This window comes from Gymnoscopelus microlampas (assembly GCF_963454915.1).
Source record: "Gymnoscopelus microlampas genome assembly, chromosome: 5".
Lineage (NCBI taxonomy): Eukaryota > Metazoa > Chordata > Actinopteri > Myctophiformes > Myctophidae > Gymnoscopelus > Gymnoscopelus microlampas.
Genome location: NC_139942.1, coordinates 40,709,312 through 40,735,912, shown reverse-complemented (window position 1 = coordinate 40,735,912; position 26,601 = coordinate 40,709,312). Strand labels below are relative to the sequence as shown.

General features: G+C 40.8%; 1 protein-coding gene across 1 annotated transcript; it reads right to left on the bottom strand.

The window, feature by feature from the left end:
* Positions 1 to 3,114: 3,114 nt before the first annotated feature.
* Positions 3,115 to 13,922, bottom strand: xirp1 (xin actin binding repeat containing 1). Its single transcript, XM_084058809.1, has 5 exons — positions 13,752 to 13,922; positions 9,350 to 9,501; positions 9,158 to 9,199; positions 3,700 to 8,169; positions 3,115 to 3,251 (listed from the first exon to the last, which is right to left on the bottom strand). The coding sequence occupies exons 4-5, from the start codon at positions 8,167 to 8,169 to the stop codon at positions 3,249 to 3,251; spliced, it is 4,473 nt and encodes a 1,490-aa protein (XP_083914935.1). The 5' UTR covers positions 9,158 to 9,199; positions 9,350 to 9,501; positions 13,752 to 13,922; the 3' UTR covers positions 3,115 to 3,248.
* Between the last annotated feature and the right edge of the window lie 12,679 nt (positions 13,923 to 26,601).

The following is a 26,601-nucleotide window of genomic DNA, read 5'->3' as shown; positions in this document are numbered from 1 at the left end:
CAGATACAGTTTGAAACAAAATTTTAATATGTCATCAAGTAGTAATTTGCTGGCTGTGAGATATTAGCAAAATATTAAAAGCTAGTTAGTAAAGCCTTGTGGGGGGTCTGACATACCAGCTGTGTGCTCAAATGAGATTAGTTTATACGACAGGGTCGTAAATAATTGAAATTCTATCTGGGTGGGTGGTGAAGCTTCCCTTACCAAATGTCCACCGAGGGACTTACTGGTTTTTTTTTTCTTTGCATATTAGGTTGATTTCTGACGAATATACCTAAGGCCTGGTGATTAATGGGTTGACTTGAAGGAAGGTCAAAACTGAGGAATAGCCTGAAGGACTTAATGCCTTATTTGCACTTATTTTACAGTAATACGGTAATGAAATTTGAAAATGTCATTTTTAACAGCTGAAAAACAGCTGTCATTTTGTTTGATGATGCTTCTTACTCCACCTATCACTTTACAGGGGGTTAAATGGGCAAATGGGGTAGGAGCTATCTATCACTGATGACCAAGAGTGGAAAGACGTCTGGAGACATGCTAAGTAAATTTCAGTTTGCAATAGAGCCAAAGCAACCCAGAATACACACCAAATGCATATATCACCAAAGTTAGAAAGAAAATTCTAACAATAACAACTCACTGCCTTTAGTTTGGTCATGTACTGCCCATGTTTTGTGTTTTGTGTTCATTTGTTCTATTATTTAGTTTTTGAACATTTCATAATATACCTGTCTTTTCTTGGAAATAGCAGATCTACAAGCTCACAGCACATCAATTTGTGCCGTGCTGCGAGCTTGTACATTTGCCATTTTTGATCATTTTTGAAAAATCTTGAAAGTGTTTTTTAACACAAATGTTCTATTCTGGGGGTGTCCCTGGCACAAAACATCTTCAGATGGGGGTCCACAGCCAAACTGAATGTCTTATAAAATAATGTAGGAAAAGCAATGAGTTAAAGAACATTCTGTATTCTATAAGCACAAGACACAACAAAAATAGAATAGTTTTTCGGTAACTTTATTTTTACATTCATGTGATCTTTACACAACATATCAAGCATATTGCTTAACTTTAATAAAAGGACATAAGTTACTATAGTGTTACAGTATAAAATGCATACACATATTTTTTAATAAAACTGTTGTGATTTCATGAGAAGATAAACTAGTTGTATGACACCATTGACAATCATGACAGTCATGAATTCATCATTTTATAAATACATAAAAGCAAGAATTTGTCATTTAAAACAGCAATGATTTTTCTTTTGGCATTTCAATGCTTTCCCGTCTTTGGTTGGCTAAATGTTACAAAAACTGCCCCTCCCTCCTTAGCATTCTGGGTATTATCTAAAAAGGAACGATCAGACTTCTGTCTCAAGGGGGGTGTCATTACTTCATATGTGGTGGGGCCACCGACTACCTCAAACAATGCAGAGGCTTTAGTCTCACATTGCTTTGTGATGAATGTTGATGTCGTGGAGGAACTAAAGGAGTTGCCAAAGCCATCAGTCTCTTCATATGTTTCACTGACAGTCTTCTTTTTACCAATGATTCCTGCTGGAGGTTCAGGAACAGTTTTCACCTCAATTACACTGACCTTACGTTGTGGTACAGTAGGAGTGTGGACATGATTTGAGGATACCAGGTTTGCTGGCAATTGGTCCAGATCTCCATTTGCTTTTGGTTGGTCTGTATGTTTTCTGGCAGCAGAGTGAATTGAGATGAATGATGGGCACGATGGAGCACTGCTCTGCCTAACGAGTGGCTTTTTGTGACCTTTGGTAGATGGACTTTCTGGCTGTTTTGAAGAGCTTGAGGCTGAGGCTGGTTTCACATTCATCTCAGGTGGCTCTTTAGTTTGCTCTGGTTTAGCCCTACTGGACACAATACTGATCTTCCTGATATTGTTGACAGGCTGATAGCTTTGCTCAGATTTCAAAGATTCGTCAAACAGCCCTGATAATCCTGCAATGTCAGCTTCAGACTTCAGATTGGAGACAGAGTACAAAGCTTTTTTAATCGCCTCTTCAATGTCAATGAGCTTGGCTAACGTCTCCTCCTTCAGGTTTATTATTTCCCTGCTCGCCTTTTCAAGATCTTCAAATGCAGTCTCGACAGAGGAGGTGCTTTCCATATCATCATCCTGTGTTTCCATTTCAAACTTCCTTTCATGAATTTCCGTACTTTGCTTTGTCTTTCTACTTGGCGTAACGATCCAGGCGGGTACATTATCAAATAATGTCGCCGTGGAGTGAACATCTACATTGCTGGTCTCTCCCTCCATCTCTTGCACTTGAGAGAGGATTACTTTGAGTTCCTCTCGTTTCCTTAAATTTTCAAAGATCTCCATCGCTGCTTTTACATTTCCTTTCATGATCTCGTCCTTGTGGACCGAGAGCCTCTGATATCGTTCCAACTCTGTCTCCTTCTTTGGCTTCTTCTTTCTTAAAACAACTTTATTATCAGGTTCTTGCGATTCTTCGTAATGCCTATTTTGGCCTATAGGACAAACTGGAATTTTGGCTGCTGCTTTTTGCAATTCATTGTTGCAGGATTCTTCGTGGTGAATGCTGGGATTTGATTTCTGTGGTTGTGCCTCAGTCTTGTTGATCTGTTTTACTGGGCAAACCTCGTCATTTACAACTTTGTTCTTTTTGGGCATTGCAGGGACTCTGTCAGTAGTGCCTTGTTCCTTTCCCCCAAAGTTCTGTAGGGCCGCCTGAAAACCTGTAGTCATTTCATGCTCTGCATAAGCCTGCATACACATCTGTATTTCTTCAGCCGCATTAATTTTCTGTATCACATTTTTATCCATTTCAGTGAAGTGTGACTTATTTAATTTATTGTCAGGTCGGCAATCTGTTGTTTTCTCTGCATGTTTTGTTGTATCCTTATTTGTCTTCTTACCTGCATTATCCTTTGAGTCAATAGCTTCAATGTCACTTGATTGTTCTTTGTTTTCTAAATTCCTTTGGCTCTGAATGATGGACTTTTTCTCACCATCTTTGGTGGGACAAGGGACTTTGGAAGCTGGGGGTGGAAAAGTATTGTGTCCAATTGCTGTCTGTTGTGGCTTGGGCAGTAGAGCTGGCTTCTGCTCCTGTGGTTTCTCACTTGCTTTCGGAGGGAGCGGAGGTGGCACAACAGCTACAAAACTTGTTGGTTTAGAGTTTCCATGCAATATTGCTACAGGGCTGGGAGTTGGAGTCTCTGTTGTGATGGATGGTGGTGGTGCTCCATAGGTTACTGAAACCGAAGGAGACAATTCAGTGTCAGATGGAGGCATAGATACCACAACACACTTCTTGTGTACTGTCTTGCTCCCTGAACAAGCTTTGCCTGAATTCCTGTATAACATTGCAGATTTAAAGTCTCCCTTGGATACATTTATACTAGATTTCTCAAGAGACTGCAAGGCCATCTGCATGTTACCTCTTACAACATCCTCTTTGTCTAGAAGCTTCTGCTCTGTTGCAGCACTCTGCAGAGACCTAATAGCTGCCTTGACATCTCCTTTGAAAACTTCTGCTGCTGCTTCTTCCTCTGCGCTCTGAACATCACTCTTCAAGTTAACCATAGGTGGCAGTGAGTGTTGTGCACAATTATTGACTATAACTGCACTTTGTGACATGGAACCCTGTTGACAAGCTTGAAATGTACCATGGCTTTCATGATCTTTCTCTGTATTACTGACCTTTTCAAAAGTTGTCGTTATCCGCTGGCATCTGGAAGAGGAGGATGACATGGAATGTGTCACCGCTGTGGAGCTTTGCTCTTGTGCTGAGACATTCAGGTTATATATCTTTCCCGGAACAATGACCTCACGTTCCACTTGCATACTTTGATTCTTTGCCATTTCAAGGGACCTTTTTGCTGCTTTGACATCTCCACATATTATTTCTTCTTTCTGCAAATGGTCCCCCTCTGTTTCGGGACCCTGCACCGACAGGTCCATGTCGTAGATGGTTCCGGGTTTGATAACATCACGCTCAACATACATACTCTGTTGCTTGGCACGCTCTAATGACTGCATGGTTGCCTTGATGTCACCCGCCACAACCTCCTCTTTTTCCACTATGACTTGAGGTTTCACTGCTAGTTGTTTCCTGGCTGATGAGATGTCCCCAGGGACTATTTCCTCTTTTGGTATACAATTCTCAACACCGAGGGAGCACTCAGATGAAAATACTTTTTTGGTGTTCTTTACATCTCCTGGCAAAACATCAGAAATGGTTCGCTCCACTCCTTTCTGCAAATAGAGACTTCTCTTTGCTTCTTTCACATCCCCTTGCACAATTTCAAGTTGGTCCTTAGTCACCAGCTCATCATCTTCTGACGTCTCTGTTTGGAGACTCTTAAGGTATTGCAGATCGCCTTTCTCAATGCAGCTTTTATACAAGTTCACATTCCCCTTCTCGTTCTCATCAACTCTGCAGGAGGATGTGGCCTGCTGATTCTTGGCAGTAGCTAAGAGGTTTCCGATGGTAGACTTTACATCACCCTTTTCAATGTCTTGGCTCTCTGTTTTGGATTCACAATGGCAGACGAGTGAGTAAACGGTCATTTCTGCTTGTCCCTGTGCAGACTCCTGCATTATTATTCCTTTTTTCCAAGACTTACTTTGAACAAGAAGGTCATCGATGATTTGGGCAATGTTTTGCATCCGCTGATCCCTTTCCAGGTTCAGAGATGATGCAGACTGATTGTTCGGGAGTTCTACTATTGTCTTGTTGACTTGACCCTTTTCAATTTCTCGGAGAAGAGTAATCTGGGGCATCAAAGTAGGCTTGCATAATAACTGTAACATGATGTTCCTGATGTTTCCCTCAATAACCTCCTCCTTCTGAATCTGTACTCCATCTGTGCTGGCTAGCTGATATTTCACCATGTTGACACTGCTAATCTCATTTGCTTCAATCACAATGCCACTTGAGTGAATAAATTCCAGTTGATACAGATGGGAAAGGGAGTCTGCAACGCTGGTGGCTGTAATTTTGTCCAGTGGAGTAGTTTCAAACAGCCAGGTAGTGCTCTTCACGTCAGCTTTTGGTATCTCCTTCACAGAACCCTGTGATGAGGTGGCATCAGCTTCCTTGATTTTGTCCAGTGGCTGGGATTCAAACAGCCATGTGCAGCGCTTCACATCTCCTTTCTGGTTGTCCTCCCTGTGAACAGTTGTAAGGGGATCCTGCTCCTGTGTTTCACCTTTGAGGCTGTCAATTGGTTGATTCTCAAAGAGCCATGTGGAGGTCCTGACATCACCCTGCTGGACATCGGTGACGCTAACCATTCTCACATATTGTTGGTGGGTTGACTTCTCAGATTCAAACAGCGTTTTATTAAGCTGCACATTGCTGCTTCCCAAGTCCTCTACAACCCTGATGGAGGGCTTATCTTGGCTCATGAAGGAGTCCAGTGGCTGTGTTTCAAACTTCCATCTGGCTGACTTCACATCCCCCTTCTTCACATCCTCTTGGGTGACAGCTCGGATGACATAAATCTCATTCTCTGCCTTGATGGCGTCAAGTGGCTTTGTCTCAAACATCCATCTGGCTCCTCTCACATCACCACTCATTACCTCCTCCTTCTTCACTGTAGTTACTTCATGAAACTGCCCCTCTTTGTCTCTGATGGCATACAGTGGCTGGGATTCAAACATCATGGTGCTGGACTTCACGTCAATATTGCTCACAGGCCTTTCCACACAGACTGATTCCTGCTCAAGAGGCTGATCATGGATCTTGTCCAAAGAGAAGGTTTCGAAGATGAACTTCTTGTTGTGCACATCTCCAGCCTCCACGTCACTGACTTGGAGCATGTCTGTGCCATTATGTTCCTTATCATTGATCAGGCTGATTGGACGGTTCTCGAACAGCCAGGTGCATTTATGAACGGAACCTTTCTCAATGGTTTCCTCTTTGTTCTGTTCATCAAAGGGCATTGCTATCTCTGAACCTATTTCATCAAGTGACTGGGATTCAAAGAGCTCTTTAACCCGTGACACATCTCCTGACTGAACATCTACCTGGCTGACATATCTCACATCTTGTTCTGCATTTGTCTCCTTTCGGATTTTATCCAAGGTTTCTGTTTCAAAAAGGTGTTTCACTGTTTTGACACCCACTTCAGATTGAACAGCATCCTGGATGGTGCACAACTTCAAACTCTGCTCCTCGCTATGTTTAATGCTGTCCAAAGGTTGTGATTCAAAAAGCCAAGTGAAGGACTTTACATTAGTGTTTTCTATGGCCTCTTTGTCATTTACCTTGTCAGCCTTGTCATACAAAATATCCATTGGCTGTGTCTCAAATAACCACTTGCAGGTCTTGACATCACCTTTCTGCACAGTCTCCTGTTGTGCAGAGGAACATTGTTCTGTCTGGTTGAACTTGGAATGGATACCGTCTATTGTCTGGGTCTCGAAAAGCCACTTTGCCGTCTTGACATCTCCCTCTGTATCCTCTTCCCTGGTTATGCCTTTGATTAACTCAACATTTCCATTTCCTTCCGCAAAGTGGTCCAGAGGCTTGGTCTCAAACATCCACTTGTAGTTTTGGACATTCCCTTTGATGGACTCCTCTCGGCTGACTGTTGTGATCTCATGGAGATTTCCTGAGCAGTCCTTGATAGCATACAAGGGAGTTGTCTCGAACAATGCTTTATTATCTTTCACATTCCCTGCTGTGATGTCATTTTCCTTCCTCTCAATCCTCACCTCACCAGAATGGGCAATGTTGCCCAGAGGAATTGTTTCAAAAAGATTTTTGAATGACTTTACATCACCCCTTTCAATCTCGTGCTCTCTGACTGAGGCACTCTTAGTAATATTGCTGCTCTCAAACATTTGCTTTTTGCCTTTCACTTCTCCTCGTTCATCTGCTGAAAGGGAGATTTTCTTCAAGTGCCCCACTTCACAGCTTTCACTGAGAGTGTCCATGGGCTGAGTTTCAAACAGCCACATAGAGGTCTTGACATCTCCTCCAAGTATTTCTTCACGTTCCAAAGCCTTCTCTGCGGAGTCTCCCTTCAGAGTTGCCATGGGCTGTGTCTCAAAGAGTTTCCTTTTGTTCTCAACATCAGCCTCCTGTGTGCAGTCAGCCACGGTTCCTTCAAACCTGTGCACCTCCACCCCCTCTTGTATTGTACTGAATGGCTGGGTTTCAAACATCCACTTCTTTCTATCCACTCCTCCATGCTGGCCTTCCTCCAGTGATATGCCCCGGATAATTTTCACTTCGTCAGTACTCTTATTGATGACATCCAAAGGTTGGGTTTCAAAGAGCCAGCGTGCAGTGCTGATGTTACTGCTCTTGATCTCCTCCCTGCAGATCGACTTGATCTCATGAATGTTGCCACTGTTGTCCCTGATAGCACAGCATGGCTCTGTCTGGAAGAGTTTCACAGTCTTCTGAACATCCCCCTTCTGCTCCTGAAGCTCAGACTTAAGTTTCAGGAAGTTGTGGTCTTCGATGGAGTTGCACCGCCCTAAATCGCTGAGCGGTCTGGACTCAAAGAGGAGCCGAGCCCCGCTCACATCCCCTGTCTGGATGGGTTCTTTCAGCACAGCTTCAACTATTTCACCTTCCTCTGTTTTTGGTTTATTCAGGGCATCTAAAGATTGGGTTTCAAACAACCAGGTTGATGTTCTGACGTCCCCTCTGACGGAGGTCTGCCTTTCTGCAAATGCACGTTGTTGGTCACTGTCAAGATGCTCAAACATGGTGGAGGTGCCTCTGACGTCTCCGCCTTGTAAGAGCTCCTCATCCAGAAGCCTCTTGGTTGCATGTGGATTCCCAATGTTGTCCAGAGTCCAGTTCTCAAAGATCCACCTCATGGACTGAACTTCTGCCAGATATTTTGTATCTGCTCCCTGGGAGATTTCTGACTGCATTGCCTCAACTATCTCCTCATCCACGACTTCACTGAGGTTATCCCTCACGTCTGGGTGAATGTGTTTAAACAGCCTCTTCAGCTCGTTCTTCTGTCTTTGCTGGTAGAATGTGGAGAAGCATTCTTTAGGTGGAGGGGCAGGTAGGCTTGTTAGTGGCGGGGGCCCTTCGTAATTGAGGGGTCTGGGTGGTACTGGGGGAGGTGGTGGAGGAGGCAGGTCGTCCTCATCATGAGATGCATCTGAAACAGTGATATGTCTGGCAGGGTCGGCCATCTTGAAATGAAAAACAGAGACGGAAGGAGCTTATGTTATTGTCAGTATTTAGTCATCAGAAATTGTATTAGTTAAGGTAAATGAAAATGTTTGATAGCCATGCATCAAAGCAAAAAGTCATACTTTACCTTTGTCTGTGCTCACTGGATGTTGATCACAGCAAACCATCTTCTACTATGCCAGGGTTAGTGAAACACTTCATGACTGTTAGTATGCTAGCATTGCAATATCATCTTAATTTAGTTGGCCAAAGAATTGAGTGCACTACTGCACTATGTTTTTACTTGGATCTATAAATCGCAATTAGATAAAGAATGATTGTGTGACATTGTAGTGATGATCTGCTTTAAAAGTCTATTAATGATATGTTTATCTGAGGGCAAATGAATGAATTAAAGCAAATATAATTATCCAAATTGACTCTTCATAACTGAGCTCAGATGAGGCTGCCCAATTAGGTTCTGGAAGTATCTCAATGACCATTAGTATTAATAAAATGTCAACAACCACAAGTTCGCAAAGATCATATCTATTTGGTTATACCATTGGTTATAATGATTTAAACACCAATAAAGAATGGTCACAACATAACAATCTTTGCCAAATGAATTTGACTGATGTCGAATATTTCCAAAGATTATGAGCAGTTGTTAAATGCTGCTCATACTGAAATGGCCTGGCATGTTCTATAAAATGTAACTGCATAATGTTACATGGGCATCTACAGAGTTTGTCCATATGTAGAAATGTAGTATATAATACTTATTATCAGTAGTCTCGCATTCCGATTGGAGATCGCCTACCAATAAGTCTGGGAAATCGAAATGTGGAGCTGTCACAAAGCCTATTTTGTAATAATAACTGTCTAAGGTCATAAGTGCTTAGAAAAAACAACACGTGCACACACACACACACACACACACACACACTGCACACAAACACAAATCTGTGTTAGTAATGATAGGTAAAGCATACACAGTAGGCCTACCTTGCTGACTTTTGTTCTTGTTCCTGGAGTGCCAATAGATTCCTAATGAACAACAAAATAAACAAAATGTGGATTAGGTTACAGTGTTGTTAGTGTGTGTGTGTGTGTGTGTGTGTGTGTGTGTGTGTGTGTGTGTGTGTGTGTGTGTGTGTGTGTGTGTGTGTGTGAATGGGAGGCATGCCAGGAACTCACTGGATGTGGTGAGCCTCCTGCAGAGTCTTTAGCTGCCAGTCTTGACAGGTAGAGTGCTGATCTGTCTCTCACCGAGGGGGGCGCGGAGCTCCTGTCTCGCCCTTGTCTCAAAACGTCGTCACCGTAAGTGAACCGTGGAGACTTTCTGTCCTCTGCAATGGAGAACACAAAACTTGTTTCATTAATGCCAGTAGGATTTGATCAAACGTTTAATTAACTTCAACTTGAAGTTCACACCACAAGTTCTATTCAAACGTGTAAGTGTATACAAGTGATAGTGCGAGTGCATTAGCATTATTATACGCAAATAATCTTCTGATTGTATACTAATAGATCTTTTGTTTTTTTCCTTTACACTTGCAGTAATGAGAAAGCCATTTTTGACCCACATTCACAATGATAATGTCTGTGGTATTCTTGTTGTCTGTGGTATGTGGAGTGGGGTGTAACTAAAATATACGGCTGTCATCAGCCATATGCTAAAAGAGTGTGTGTATATATATAGTGGTGTTGCTATGTCTCTTATCTGTTTACTATTGTTGCTGATGGTCGCTTGTGGAAACCCTGTTATCTCCAGCAAAACTAATATAGTATCTAGCCTGGGTGGACAAAATACAGAGTTAAATTAACACTCTGGGTTTTATGGTGTAGGCCTAGACGAGGGAGGCTATACTATAAAATCCTGAGTGTTAACTCTGTTAACACACTCAGGATATGTTATAATGCAAGGCAAAACTCATATTGTCGCTGTCGGGTGGTAACCTTGTATGTCCAAAACTGTTACTTTTCAGAAAATGGAAAAAATAACCTGTGTTCAAATTGATCTAATTTTGTTATTATTGAGTCACAAGCCCATGTTAATTCATTTCCATTGGTTAAATATTCATAAAACCCACAGACTTAACCACGTTCACACACATTTCTTTTCATTTCATTATTTTTCAAAATGAGCAGATTTACAAGCTCACAACGCGTTGCACCGCGGCACGTTGTGAGCATGAAGGTCGGCTACTTTTGCATGACACCGTAGTACAGTGATACTCAAACTCAGGCACAATTTTGACTGGCCCGCCAAGCAATCAATCAAAAAGAATAATCTTTCTGTCATTTAATATCACTATGAATTGAGTACAAAGGACCCCAATTGAAACAAGCCGTAGGCTTCTTCTTTTTTTATCCTATTTAGTTGACCTTGTATTTGAACTGTACTTTCATGTGCTTTTTTCTGTATTCAATCAATCCAAAAAGTTTTTGTCACATCCTAAGACAATAATTTGATGACGGCCAGCGGCTCCGGTAGGAGACACAAAGAGTCTCCTTTGTGTCTCCTACCGGAATCATCAAATTATTGGCTTAGGAATGCGACAAAAACAAAAAAATATCCATGAATTCAAGTCTCCATGGGGTGACTAATTGATAGGAAAAACATATTTTTTTTCGGTGAACTGTCCCTTTAATGTCATTTTATCAACTGGCCCCTGGCCCATTACCATTTTTGTAATGTGGCCCACAGGTTCAGCTATTTGAGTGTCCCTGCTGTAGTATGAGGAAGTAAATGCATTCATTCGAAATATGGAGATGCAAGGAAACAGCAACGATATGCTGATCCTATAGCCTTCTCCGAATCCAGCATTGCAATAAACAAAACGACCACAGACCAAGTGCCTGCGGCTGACAAAACAAATGACCCCACACAGCCTGCCAGTTGCCTGAGCTCCTCAATAAACATTGTGCCCATGGGCTGACCATGACGCCCTGGAAGTAAAAAGAAAACCCACAACAGCAACTGCTAGCTCAGCTGGAGTGACACTGATTGTTTGCACATTGTTTTGCATGAGCTCACTGCCATCAAACGGTCAACACCTGACCAAAGGAATGCCACCGGCTGACCCAGTGGAAAATGGTCAAAACTACCACATTCCACAAAAGCAAACCATTGTTTTTTTTTCTTTTTACTTATACCTGAAATCCATAGGGGGCAAATTGTAAATGTAATGATTATTTTGAATAGTCTTGAGTTTATATTTATTATTATTCTCATTATTATTATTATTATAATTATTGTTATTATTGTTTAGATTAATTTTTTTTCAGATATGAGAGAGAAACCTTTGGTGCAAAAAAACAAAAAAAGAACATGACACCATGACACCATCTGATGCATGTAGGAAGAAATGTATTAAATATTAAAATAAATGTAGGGATCAGAACAGCAGAAATGAAGTCCTGTGTTTGAGGGATCAACTTGGGGGTCAGGCGTATGGCATATGCCAACCAGCTGTAACTAATGGCCAGATTCGTACATACCTCCCTTTTCACACAGTAAGCCCTTACAGGACAAAAGGATGGACCAGCGTGCTGGCGCCTCTCACGAGCCTGGACTTAAAGCATTTTCATAGCTGGATGAGCAGACTGAATGAGGCAACAGCGAGCTGTGCAAGTCCTGTTGAAGTTCCAATCCACAAGACCAAGAGGTCAACCTCATTTAACCACATTAACCCTGGCGTCCCTATTTTGGACATTATTGGCAAAAATTGTTCATATTGAATTGTTCAAATTTTCAAAACATTTCATATTTTTCCTTTACAGTGGAATTAAAAGTTTTAAATTAAAACTCATCTTGTGTTTTAGCCATTAGCAGGCTTTGCCCGTGTCATACTTTTTTTTTGCATACAGTGTATACTTTAGTAGATCTCAGCCTAACCGTTTCAATGTTATTCTCTGCCATTTGTAATGAAACAGAGTGGAAAAACACTACTCTGAACTGTAAAGTTGCGAGATATAGGTAAAGGTATAGGCATTTTTTTAAATTCACTACATAGTTTATTTGATCTGAAATTGCTGTATTACTTTAATACAAGCCATTCAAATGTACACAAATTCACACCTGGAATAATTGTTCCTTACAAGTGCTGCATTTCAAAGGTGAATTTAATTTGAAGTTGGCTTTTAACCATAAGGTGAATTTTAGCTAATGTTGACGAAGATGTTATGGTACATCCTGTAATATTTATTGAATATGCAAAATGTAAACAAATATGATATCTTGTCATGTAAGCTATGTGGCCAATGATGACAATGGAAACATTGACATCTAGTAACACGGGAATGGTCCTTAATGGCCATTTCATGTGGACGTAACTCGCGGTGTGATTGGTCAAGACAGATGTCTTGTGTTAGAACCTGTTAGATGCCGCCGCCCCCCCCCCCCACACACACACACACACACACACACACAGTAATCAATCACACCTTCAGGCTTTTGCAAAGCGGACAGTTATTTCTGATGATGTTTCTTAGGGCTTGGTACCCCCCCACCCCCAACCCCAAGCCAGGCCAGTCAACCCTCTCTTCCAATCTTCCGTTCACAGGAATGGAGAAGTGCTATTAAAGGAACAGCAATGTGAAGGCTTTTGGGCCACAGACAGCTGTCCAAATGTCTGTGAAATGCAGTTGGTATTTGTTCTCCACCAACACCTCAGCTGCTTTCGATTGTAGCCACATTCACAGACTGTAATGAAACCTACCCAACCAAAAGTGGTACAATACAGACCCCAGACAGCCCGTCAGTGCATAACCATGGTCCTGAGCGCACAAAGTCGAAATCAATGCATTGCCACAAGTAATCCGACGTAGTCATTTTGATTTCTTTCCAGAGATTTTTAGTTTCTTATAAGTTACACTGTATCTTTGCCTTTCACACTTAAGTGTGCATTAACACTGTTCTGATGGTGACAGAATAAACAATGCCAGTGATAGGTTGACTCTGATCTCTGACCTCCCATTCCAGGCATATCCAGGGATTAGGGGCTGAGAAATAACAGTCACCAAGGAGATGCCAACAAGAAGATATAGCTAAGAAGACACTTGAGTTTTGTGACTTTGGATATTTGTGTTAATGTGTTCATGAACTCTGAATAAAAGCCTATCCCTTCTTCAGCAGAATATCTCACAAATCCTCTTTTCCAAGCCCCAAATACTTCACAGGCAAGGCCTTTATGTCTGAGTGATAGATTTAAACAGTGGTATTTTGGGGTAGAATAATAACATAACATAACATTTACTGTCTTCTTCAGCTTTAAAAAAAATAAATGATCAACTGCAGGCAAGTACAAAACTGCAATTTCAACAATAACTTTTAAAAAAGTATATATTTAACAGTGTACCTAAATTACTACTTCTCAAAGGAGCTATTTTCCATTATTAGCTTTTCCCCCTGTAACAGTTGAATCACATTAACCCTGGCGTACCGTTCAATTGTTTAAAAAAACTTCAACATTTTCATCTACAAGATCACAACTGATCGCAATGTGACACGTTGTGAGCTTTTAGCTCAGCTATTTCTGCTATTTGTCATATAACAAATTATATAGGGCTTAAGTGGTTAATAAATCATACTCACAAAAGTTCTATCCCTTGCGAACTCGATTGGTTTGGTACGAGTTGTTGGATAAAGGTCCTGTATTGTCTCCTGTGGTGTTAGCCTCTCAGCTTGAAGCTGCTCCACTATGTGTCTCAGTCTCTGTCAGTCCGTCTCTGTCCCTGTCAGGTCACTGTGTCTATAGTGCTCTGGCCCTGGTGGCAGCTGATTTTTATCAGACCCGCTGCCCCACTGAGAGTTTGACTATTTTGGGAGGGTGACTGATGGCTGTTACTCGGCTGAGTCAATCACCTCTGTTAGGGGTCTGGGGCACCCCCCACCTCCCATTCCCATAGCTACATTGTCACCCCCTATCATGGGCACTGACAGGGAGGGACCTCTCTGTGATGTCAGTGGGTGTGAGATAATAAAAAACACATTACTCTACTGCGTGGTGGTCCTATTTTAGTAAGGTGGTACACTGATAAGACTGCTAAAGAGTCTGTGTCCCATAACATATCCAGTCTAATATTGGATCTATTAATAAGTCCTGTCCTAATTGTAACAACACTTTTCTTGACTTAGGGAAACCTGGAAATCTCAGCTGAAGCAACACATTATCTAGTCAACAGATGTTGATGTAAATCACTCTCCTGCTTGCAGCTCACAGCCTTACTAGACTCATCACAAGGTCACCGTGTCATGGACAATATACTGGAGCTATGACCCTTCTAGGAAGCTGAGGCATGGTTCAGAGTGGCAGGGTCTGCGTCATGGTCACAACTGTCACCGACACCCCTTGGCTCTATCTCGAGAATGTGTGCCAAGCACATAGTTATGCATATACACAGTCACGTCTGACTCTTTATTTAGCTATTTCCCTGTTAAATCCATGGCCAAGGAACAAGAGTTACTATTTACCCAACTCCCTATCCTATCTCATTGTATAGCTGAAACCCCTGTATGGATTACATTGTGATATTTACGGTATGTCCCGGATGCCATAGCACTCGCATTCTTGTTCTGTGGCAACTGAGGTTGGATTCACTTGAAGCGTGTAAGGTTGACTTCCATTCAGTGGTGAAGAGAATCGTAGAAGAGGTACTACGATTTCTTACTTAAGTAAAAGTAGCAACACAATTATATAAAAATACTCTGTTGCAAGTAAAAGACCTGTGTTCAATATTTTACTTGAGTAAAAGTAAGTAAGTAGTGGCATCAAAATACTAATCTTATCGTACTAAAATACAAATATGAATTGCCTATTTCACAACTTTAATATAAAAATGTGTAAAACCGTAATATAATGTAGATAGCAGGTCTAAAAGGGTGTCGCCTTGTGAGCTTGTAGATTGGCTATTTTCGAATAGCCAAAGTATAAATTAGGGCTTAAGTGGGTAATGTACTACACGTGTACGTTTTTTCATTAATAATATAAATCTATAAAGTAACTAAAGTGTTCAAATAATTGTAATTGCACTCTGAGATGTAGTGGCGTAGAAGAATAAAGTATTAAAAAAACACTACGGTACTTTGACTATAAAGTCAAAGTACCTCAAAATTGCACTTAAGTACAGTACTAGAGTAAATGTACTTAGTTCATTTCCACCACTGCTTCCATTTCATACCACCAGACTTTTTTGGTGTCATGCTCTGACATTATTCTTTGTCTGAGAGACAGATGGAGGTGTCATCGCTCATCGTGTCATTGTTCAAGGCCTGTCAAAATACCATTAAAAACATCTTGCTGTTGAGTCATGACGAGCAGAAACTACAGAGAGACGGACTTCCTGCGACGGCAACGTGACACTGTGTGGACAGGGAAATTGCCTTGACATCAAACAACTTTTATTAGTTCTCTGGGACAACTGATTCTTAGTCGTGTCCCAAAAATAGAGCAGTGGCTTCATGCGTTCGAGCCGAGGGAACCCCGGCATCACAAGGCCATGTCCCCTATCAGATCTCACCATGTGTAAACATGTCTTTTGGTCCTGCTACTCACCGTGTGAGTATTTGGAAGTGGTTGCATAAGACTCTGGCAGCCCGCTTATTGTCCGTCTCCTTTCAGCTTCGCTGGACCTCTGGAAATACCCAGAATAATGTTGTGAGTAAAACTTCAGCAACAAAATGATTTGCTTTAATTTAGGTTTGCACTTTGCAATTCACACATGAATGGTACACACACGCACGCACGCACGCACGCACGCACGCACGCACGCACGCACACACACACACACACACACACACACACACACACACACACACACACACACACACACACACACACACACACACACACACACACACACACACACACACACACACACACACACACACACACACACACACACACATGCCCTCACCATGCTATGAGTAATGTCCTTCTTTGCTGGAGCATTTGCAGTGCTGTGGCCTCCCCCGGCCCCTTGGGGGCACTCTTTCCCCGTCTTGCTACCAGCATGTGTTGCTGCATTGAGCTGATGGCTGGAGGTGGACAAGTGGTGCTGCAGGGAGGCCTTGGACTCGAACAGGGCGCGCAGTGCATTGGTGCCCACAGCATGGTCCCTCTGAGGCAGGGTTAATTTAGTTAATTAAAACTAACAAAATAACTCAAACTAAAATTGGAAAAATATTTTTGTTGAACACTTAAACACTATAACTAACTGAAACGGTTTTGTGTATTTACAAAACTAACTAAAACCAACTAAAAGCATAGACCTTGTTGGATCTGGCTCCTATTGTAGAATAAAAAAACTAAAACTAACACTAAAACTAATAATAACTCAACAAACACTAATCCTTTTCATAAATTAACAAACCCAGTTTAGAAACGAATCAAATCTAAACTGAAAACAAAAAGTCAAAACGAGAAAAAAAAGTACTAATGAAAAATGCAAAACCATAATAACCTTGCTCTGAGGAAGGTAGTCCATAGAGCGACTCCTGGACCTGGACAGAGGTCGTCCGGACCCTAGGGCTGATCATGACATATTTGATGATTAATTGTCATACAAATAATTGCGATTAATGATTTAATTGTATTGAGAGAACATTCACACATAATATATACAAATTACATTTCTGTTTGGATCTTAGGCTTTGTAAACAAATATTGCACCGGGCAGATAATATGACAAATAACTTGACTGACAATGACTGGTAGTCTACTAAAAATCCAAATAAATAATGTGCTATAGCCAAAACAGGCCATGCATTTAATCATTTTACAGTTTAAAAAATGTTCTAATATAGCGAAAAAGCTGATCTACAAGCTCACGGGCTGTGAGCTTGTAGATCAGTTACTTTTTGCTATTTTTCAACAGACACAAAAATACAGATGAATGGAAACGATTTTGCTAAAATAATTGTGATTATCACGCCTACCAGACCCCAGGTGATCCTCACTGCTCTCCCACCTCTTCCGCTGGGTGTCCATTCGACTCTCCAACACCTCCACTCTGCCGCTCACAACAGAGGCCTGTGGAAGACAGAAGACCAATATGACTGCAGTGGACCCTGATGAAGGCCTCCGGCCGAAACGCGTTGGTCACAGCGTTTTTAATTCCTTTTTTTGTTTGTTGATTGATTGAATACTTTATTAACAGTTTGCAAATAGTACAGTGGTACGATTATACAATGATGCTAAAACGATAACACAACAAGCCCTGCCCTAAGGGCTTGTTTCCATTGTGGTCCTGTGTATTCAATTCATCAAGACATTTAAAGACAGACAATAATATACAAGACATCATCAACACTAGTAGCAATAAAGGTATATGTACAGTAAACAGTTTGGGGGGGGGGGGGGGGGGTCATTTCCGGTGTTAAGCTTAGAAGACTTTTCTAGGACCAGTTACAAATTGCAGACAGGTGCTCTTTTATGGCGGTTTTGAAGGAGGGTAAGGAGTCACAGTTTTGTATGTCTGTTGGTAGGGCATTCCACATTTTGGTGGCATAGCAGTAGAACCCATTTGTCCCCATATGACCAATATGACTGCAGTGGACCCTCGTTCTACTGCTATGCCACCAAAATGTGGAATGCCCTACCAACAGATATCAAAAAATGTGACTCCTTAAAAACCACCATAAAAGAGCACCCTGGTCCTTGTAAAGTCTAAGCTTAACACCAGAAATACCCCCCCCCCCCCACCCCCCAACTGTTTGATGTCTTGTATATTATTCTATATTATCGTATGTCTTTAAATGTCTCAATGAATTGAATACACAGGACAGGGCTACAATGGAAACAATCCCCTAGGACTTTTTGTGTTATCCTTTTAGCACCATTGTATAATCGTACCACTGCACTATTTGCAAACTGTTAATAAAGTATTCAAACAATCAATCTGTCTTGACCACCAATATGACTGGTTTCTTCCGGTCACGGCGGTCAGTGGTGGACAAAGTACTCAACCCCAGTGCTTGAGTCAAAGTACAGACATGGTCAAATATTACTCAACAACAAGTGAAAGTTGCTCAGTCAGTGTTTTTATACTGTGGTATATTGCTACTTTTACTTAGGTAAAAGAAAGTCAGAGCACGTACTTCTTCCACCACTGTCTTTGTGGGACTACTCACACTCACACTAATACACCAAAACAAATCCTCGAATGTCGGTTTAACTCTTGTTGGAATTAATGTGACACTAAGGATTTTACGGGGTACAGTCAGAAGTATCAATACAATCAATAACAATGAATAACCTTATGTCTGTCTTCCGCTTTTTGTAATATCCTTAGGTCTCCGCAGCTTTGATACCTGTTGGCACATACAGAATCTGTTTTATTTTGTATACATGTTGTAACTCAAGTAAATGTCTTTTTTTTCTAAAATCCTACATTGTAGTACATTGTTATTTGCCGTTATATGACACTTACCGTTGCACTAGCTGAGAGACAGACTTCCTGTCCCAGACAGTGGGAGCGGGCCGGTCCCATGACCCCTCATGAACCCCAGATAAGCTTTTCAAGGACTGGCTCCTTCTAAGCATATGTGTCTCCATTGTGATTCTTCAAACAGCATCTGGATTTGGGCACATTTTCATTAAAGTCTGATAACAACCCTAGACCTGTTACAGATGTGCCTGAATGGAAATATTGTACATGCATGATAACTGCTTTGAAAAAGTTAAGTGTTTTAGAGTTTGTCGTCAATACGATCAAAGACTTGCGTGTTTGGGATTGTCATATAAGAACACCCAATTTATGCTATGTTAATCACACCAATATACTATAATTCAGTACACTGAATCTTACCCATGGTTGAATCTGATTGTTGATTGCTAATTCATGGGTATTGTCAAGTAAGTGAACATAAATGAACATGCCTTCAAATGAGACCATATGACACACAGTGTGTTGAGGAATGTCTATGTCACACATATAAAGAAAACACATCAATGCTTTAGTTTATTTCACCTCTGTGTAGAATTCTGATAGCTGGCTTGGTAACAATAATTATTTTTAGATCGCAGTTAAGTCATACGTTTGGGTGTATTGTTTTACAACAGCTTGTCACACACTTTGTCATATATTTTAGATAGCAGTTAAGTCATAAGTTGGGTGAATTGTTATACAACAGCTTGTCACACTCTTTGTCATATGACTCTGTTAATGTTTATGACTGAGTGTGCGCAGCCTACTGTAGGTTTTAAAACAACAGACATTGAACGACTGCATGTTTGTCTCAAAGAGTAAATACAGTATCAAATTATACTGGCAGTTTCTTGGTCTATCATCTGTAAAAACAAAGTTGATTAATGAATCATGATCATCTGAATATTACACAAATTATCTGAGTTATGCAAATAGCCATTCAAGTGTTTGCAGTTAAAGCCACTTTAAATCTGAAAGGCACAAAGTACAGCTTATCACAGACACAACATGGAGAATTTGAGCACGAGCTGTCCTGTTTGCAAGATCAAGAGAAGTTCACATCTATACCTGAGAGAAGAATCAGTCTCCTGTCCATGCCAGTCTTTCACGTTCACGTTCTGCTGTAGCTTGTGAGCATCTCTCACAAGACACTGCAATTCATAATGACCAAAGTCCTTTCTTTAAAAACCTTGTGATTGTAGGCTTCCGGATATCAGATACACTTCCTTAGTCATAACTCATAAAATCTCTGTAACTCCTGGTGTCACCAGGAGTTCAATTAAAAAGCAATGCAATTTTCAGTTTTACATAGACTGTAACATTTTGACAATCGCTGTTGCAAAACAGACCAGTAGGTACATTTCTGTAATCTTGAAGTCTATGAAAGCATGCAAGTCTTTATTATTGCATTTAGAAAATACAGCAATATTATGCAATGTGTGATCATACTGTACCATTAGACCCAAAATAATGTTCATGGGTGAGACCCAGAAGGCAGAAAGTTGGCTCTTTTAGGGGGAGGGAGATGGAGATAAAGAGAGAGAGACAGACAGGGAGACTCGTGTGAACCATGACAGCTGTTTCAATCAGATGTCTGTTGTAGAGATGCCTGGCATAGCCTCGCTGCCGCTGTATCTCGTGCGAATACTCAGGGCGACATGTCCCCTCTGCACATACTTGTCATAGCTGCTTTATTCCTGCAACGGAAGTCCCATTTATTCACCTTGAGCACCATTGTTCCTCATTGGGCTTCAGCTCTTGATGATGTGATATCAATGTGTCACATTTGCTATAATGAGCTACTGTGCTCCGGGGCAAGCACTTAACCAAATTAAAGGGATCAAAACTAACTATTGTTAATCCGACAAAAGCTCATACATATGACTGGTTAATGTTTGCTTAATGTGTTTAGAGGCCGAGAATCTGTAGCCCCTGAGTGTTGACACATCAATTTCATCTGGCATAAATACGGGATTTTATGTTATATTTTCTTTCTTTCTTTTCAATGATTGGCCAAGCAAGGCAAACCTTTTACCACATGAGCTACAATAGGTATTCATTGAACTCTATGTGGTTATAAGACTTGTCCCAAATAAGACATTCATTGAGTAATTCTAGAACAAATGGTTAAAAATCAAGCTAAATTTGAGAAGAAAACACATTTAAATTAAATGACAGGCAACTATTGATTTAGTCTTTTAAGTAAATGACCATTAAACATTTAACATAGCACCCCCTAGTGGTGAAAGTAGTGAAGCGTTTTCCTAGACTGCCATACGCTCTCAAATTGAGCGACCAGCAGATGACGACAGAGTAACATAGTTATTTCCAAACTTGCTTGTTGTCAAAGCATGTCACGTTTGTTTAGTAATCCCAGTAGCACTTTATACATAGCGATCAGTTTTACACACTGTTGTTGGCTCACTGGAATGCTCTAATCCACACACAAGCTTTATTTTGGTAATGTGATCCTTATTTGGCTGCCGCAACATATTTACTGTCAAGAGGGATTATTTTGAGGCTGAGTTTACTTGGTTGAGGCAAGGTTCTGGCAACACCTACCTGTTTACGGCGTCAGCCGGCTTATATGGCAACCGCCTGCCATGGCCATGAATTTCATCCCACTCTAGTCATGTCCTCCAGAGCTGAGGCATGAAATGTTTGTGTGCAGCAAGGTGAGCTAAACAAGGTATGTGTAAAACTGCAACTTTGTCTTATATTGATACACTGTTAAGTTCCCTTTTTGCATATGTTATGAGTTTCATTGATGGGTTGTTTATTTGTTTGGTTTCAGTTTGTTCACTTTTTGTGCTATGTTGGATCCCTGGACTTCATTCACTTCCCCTTGTTTCTCAGTGCAGCCAGAAAGGTGATTTAATTTGCTGTAATTTTCCTTTTTACCTTTTTGTCACGTTGTATTCTGTTATTCTTTATGCTGATTATTACCTTTTCTTTCTCACAGTTTTGACGGGTTTTAATAAACTCTGTAAACCGAAACAACTGACTCGTTCTTGACGAAGGGAGTGACACCTTAAGTGACATTAAATGCCGGTTTGCACGGTAGATTTTTTGTGATGCATTTATGTAACAATTTGTGATGGAGGCCATATTACTTACAGTATACTGCACAAAGTCATGCTTTCTCGCCTCTCTTGTGTTACACCAGCAGCATTGAATGGGGGACAAGAAGTGTTTGCGTCTGTGCGTGTGTGTGTGTGTGTGTGTGTGTGTGTGTGTGTGTGTGTGTGTGTGTGTCAAGGTTGCCATGTCCGCTTATTATACGCGACATTGGGCTTGTTTTTCCTGTAAAGTCGCTTGTAAATATTGGTAGTTGAGGCCGGGTTGCGTTTTTTTTGGGGGGATTGTTTCTAAAGTGTAGTTGCTTATTTGGGGCTTGTTTCCTAAAGTTGTTTAAACCAGTGTTTATCAAGTCCCCAAATGAATATGTATTTGTCCACGGACACCCCCATCTCAAAATATTTTGTGCCAGGGACCCCTTGCCAGATTTGTGTTAAAATGTTTTTTTTTTTTAATATTCAAAATGTTTAAGTTTTGAAATGCCATAAATACTATTTCTCGTTATACAAGTAAAAGTCCGGAATTCTAAATGTGCTTGAGTAAAAGTACAAAAGTATTGGCATCAAAATAAAAGTAAAATTGTGCAACAGAATGTCCAACTTCACAAGTTTTCAGATGTAGCAAATGTATAAAAATCCTTTGAAAATAGTAGATCTACAAGTGTTAAGTCAAAACTGGAGCTTTGACTGAGGAGTGGAGCTTCATGTTAAAAAAACTACAACTATTCAAACAGCACTACACTTCCCAGAATGCAGCAGCAAAATGGCTGCTCGTTAGCAGATTAGGAGGCCAGTTTTGGGGCCAGATTAGGAGCACCTGAAAACGAATGGAGGTGCTCCTAACTCTATAGACAGGTTTCCTGTTAGTAAACATTGAGAGGAATATGACCGCGCAGCTGCGGGGGGAAGCCTATGGGTGCGTTTGGAAATTACGCACCGGAGCACACTCGCCTATTAGTTTGTATTGGCCAGTGCGCTCACTGCCGCTCAGGGCTGTATTTTCGAACGCGCCTTCCACCCCCAGGCATGCGCAGATTGCGCATTCTGCTCTGTGATGACGTCGCTCGGAAACCCGTCTATGAGGTGCTCATTCAAACAAACTAACAACAGAGAGAAGGTGTGACTCCAGAGAGGAGGGAAGAAATACCAAGTTCCAGTAAAAGAGTTCAGCCCAAAGACGCCAATGGTCGGTGAAATGGTTTTATTTAATGTTGCTTTTGAAATGCTGTTTAATGTTTGCAATGCTGCTTAAATGTGTAGGCTACTGATAAAGGTTAAGTTAAAGAACACATTGCAGCATCGGTCAAAGAACACATTACATTGCAACATTGATTTCTTGTGTTTGAAAAGTTAATAGTGTGAAATACAAAAGAATAATACAAAGTTAAAAAGGTTAAAATCCTGTTATGTTTTAAAATGTAGACAATTCATGCAATTACCATGTTGTGGTTTATTTGATTTAAAACTACTAAAATGTAGAACGCATGAATTTGCCATGTTAAAAAAGGTTTAAAATGCCAAGTGGAAAAGAGCCGATCTACAAGCTTGTGGATCAGCTATTTTTCTGAAGTTGTGTCTTTATTATTTATATAATTGTGTAAAGACACTTATTGTTTGGTCTAGGGGCTTTAATTGTTTGGAACATGTATTGTTTTTAAACATTTATTGTTTTAAAACATTTAATTGTTTGGAACATTTATTGCTTTTAGACATTCATTGTTAAAACATTTATTGTTTTAAAACATTTATTGGTTTGGACATTAATTGTTTTAAAACATTTATTGGTTTGAAACTTTAATTGTTTGAAACTTAGTTGTTTGAAACTTTAATTGTTTAAAACTTTAATTATTTAAAACTTTAGTTGTTTAAAACTTGTTTTAAAACTTTATTGTTTGAAAACAGGAAGTTGTTTAAAAGAAATGCTATGATACGTTGTAAAATGGCAATGTTGCTAATCTTTCTTTTTTCTCTGTGTTAAAGGTTTACAACCTAACTAACTACTAACGGACCAGACCAATCAACAAAAGAAGCCAACCAAATGTGAAAAACAGAGTTGGAAAAATAAAAAGTTGATTGAGTTTGGAACATTGAGTTGCGTCCTTGTGTCCTTTTGGAGCAAAACTAGGAAGGGACTTGACAACAAGTCAATGCCTCGCATTGTGAGCTTGTAGATCGGCTAGTTTCAATTGGCCGAAATGTAGGGGTGAAGTGGGTAATGTATGTTTTATGATAATAATCCAAATCTACATAGTAACAATTAACTAAAGTTTTTAAATAATTGTAGAGGAGTAAGAGTACAATATTTGCCTCTGAGATGTAGTGGAATAGTAAAAGTATTGAAAATTGGAAATACTCCAGTAAAGTAAAAAAAAAACTCAAAATTGTATTACAGTACTTGAGTAAATGTACTTAGTGACTTTACACCACTGCGTACAAGCAGAGAGGTATAGACTATTCTATTCTCCATGCAGGGCTGCCGAGTGAGCTCAATCAAAGACGTAATTGGGAGACAATAGTTCACACACTAACAGCCAAGGGATGGGGCTCCCATCTGGTCGTGTTCAGCTCAGGATTGATTCCATGCGCAGGATTGAGTATTAATACAAAATTCTCTTTGTGTCCACGTTGAGTCACCCCAGGCCGGTGGTTTGCAGAAAAGGTCACAACTCTAGCTGATAACAACAACAGTGTCATTGTCACGAGGAAAATAACCAATCACACAGGAGCATCTTGCTACATGTGCTGCTCTCACATGCAAGCAGTAGATACAATCTGAAGATGGTAATTGCATAAACTAGTTATGGTTATGACTTTCAAAACTGTCAACAATCAGGTCGAGAGGCAGGTCTTTACCTAAGGACAGGGGTGACAGGGGGAAAAAACAATTAAGCATGTGGCTTTGAGGCACATATCCCTTGCAATGTCAATAAACAAAAGCTCTTAAATATGGAATTTGAATAGTTAATAATTGTAGGCTATGTTAATATTACCATTCACAGTCTATGCTATGCCAGTTGAAGCTACAAGTTGTAAGTTCTACTGTATGTTTTTCTTCTAGGATATTGCATTGTCTGTGATAAAGATGGCGGGGCATAGTGTCCAATCCTCATGTATGCAATTCCCAAGCCTAAAACGTCCTACATGTGCAACATTTTACAACAAATGCATGACTGTTTACTTAAAAACAATGCACACTGACAGAGGCCTTGGCGGCGGCGCACCTGAGCGAACCGCTAGGAGAGCGAGGGCCTGCGGCAAGCAGCAAATGGCTGCCGGAATTCGGAAATCCCCACATAATGCGAAATTTGCGAATCAATTAGTTTAGTCGCTACAAGTTAGAATAAAATATGGACATACAACACGATTATTATACCAAAAGAAATTAAACGATTATACCAAACTAAACAAGTTTTAAACTAGGGGAATCATTTTGGAGATGCACAGTGCCGGGTGGTTCCGGCCGTTGGTTCCAGCAACCTGAGGAGGTAAAGTTGTTTCCGCTCCGACCGGATCAGAAACCCGAAAATGGTATTGATCCCAGGCTAGATGGAATAAGGGCTCCTTCCCCACGTCTCCAATCACAGCGATTGGGGGCGGGGTTTCCAGGATGACAGGCTTGGGAATTGCATCCATGTGTCCAATCCCTGGTGCAGTCTGCTTCAAATAACTTTATTGACATTATCAACCAGTAGACATGTGTCCTACCTGACGCTATGGTCTAAATTCCTCAATTATTCTTTAGTCAGATGTCATTAAGACAGTGAAATAGCAGAAGTAGCCCTAGTACTGGTCGATGAAGTGATATGATCTCACCCATGGAGTGGGCCAGGGATTAGCCCACAATGCACTTAGCGCATGGTCCACTCCAGATATTCCATTGGGGTGTTTGAGGAAGTCTATTTTTCCAAACCCTGAAAATGTGATACCTGCACACAAAGCAAGGGCAGTTGACGTATCACTTAAGGTGTCACTGTTGTGAAACTTTACCCGCAGTCTTTGTCTGATGCCCCTTTCAAAGGGGAAGAATGAAAGTGAACTCATTACCTAATACTATCTGGTGGAAATGTGCACGCACGCACGCACGCACGTACGTACACACACACACACACACACACACACACACACACACACACACACACACACACACACACACACACACACACACACACACACACACACACAGTAATGTCAATTACATGGTGAGTTATAGTCAATGGGATAAATAATGTATGCCATGTGTTGCAAAAAAGACTGATGATGAGTACAGTAGTAGTACCCATACTCATCTATGACTTCGGTACTATGATGTCTGCATCTTTTGTGAGAGTACTTGCCAGGCAGTCTATGACATCATTCATATGATACACCAACTGAGGAATCGGCCAAGTCAAATGAGAGACTGACAGATAGATACACAGAGGACAAAAACAGTGGAAAAGATGAAGACGTTGATGATGAATATATATGGTGTAAATATTATTATGTCCCACTGTCTTTTCCGCCAACAGTGCTTCCTTTTCTTTTTAACTGCAGCCACTGACATGTTTGCCCTCATCACCATGGCTACCGATGTCCATGTATGACATCAGAGGCTATGTAAAGCAGAGCCAACTTATGCATCCTTGTGACAGCTCCACATCTGGGGAGCTGGAGTAGGGGTACAAAATACACAGTGCTCTCCTCAGAGAGAGAGGGAGAGAGGGTGGGAGGGAACGTAGGAATCTCTATTGGTCATGATGTCTATTTCAGTGTCAAAAGAGTGAATCATGCTCACTGTCACTGAGTCACCCAGCCACAAACCGGCATAATTATTACCTGTTGGCTGAGGCGCACAGTAAACAATGACGCACTACAGGAGGAAGATCATATAAGAACAAGGAATTATATATTCTTTAATCAGAACAGGCCATTAAATAATGTCATGGACGTTTCTCATGACAT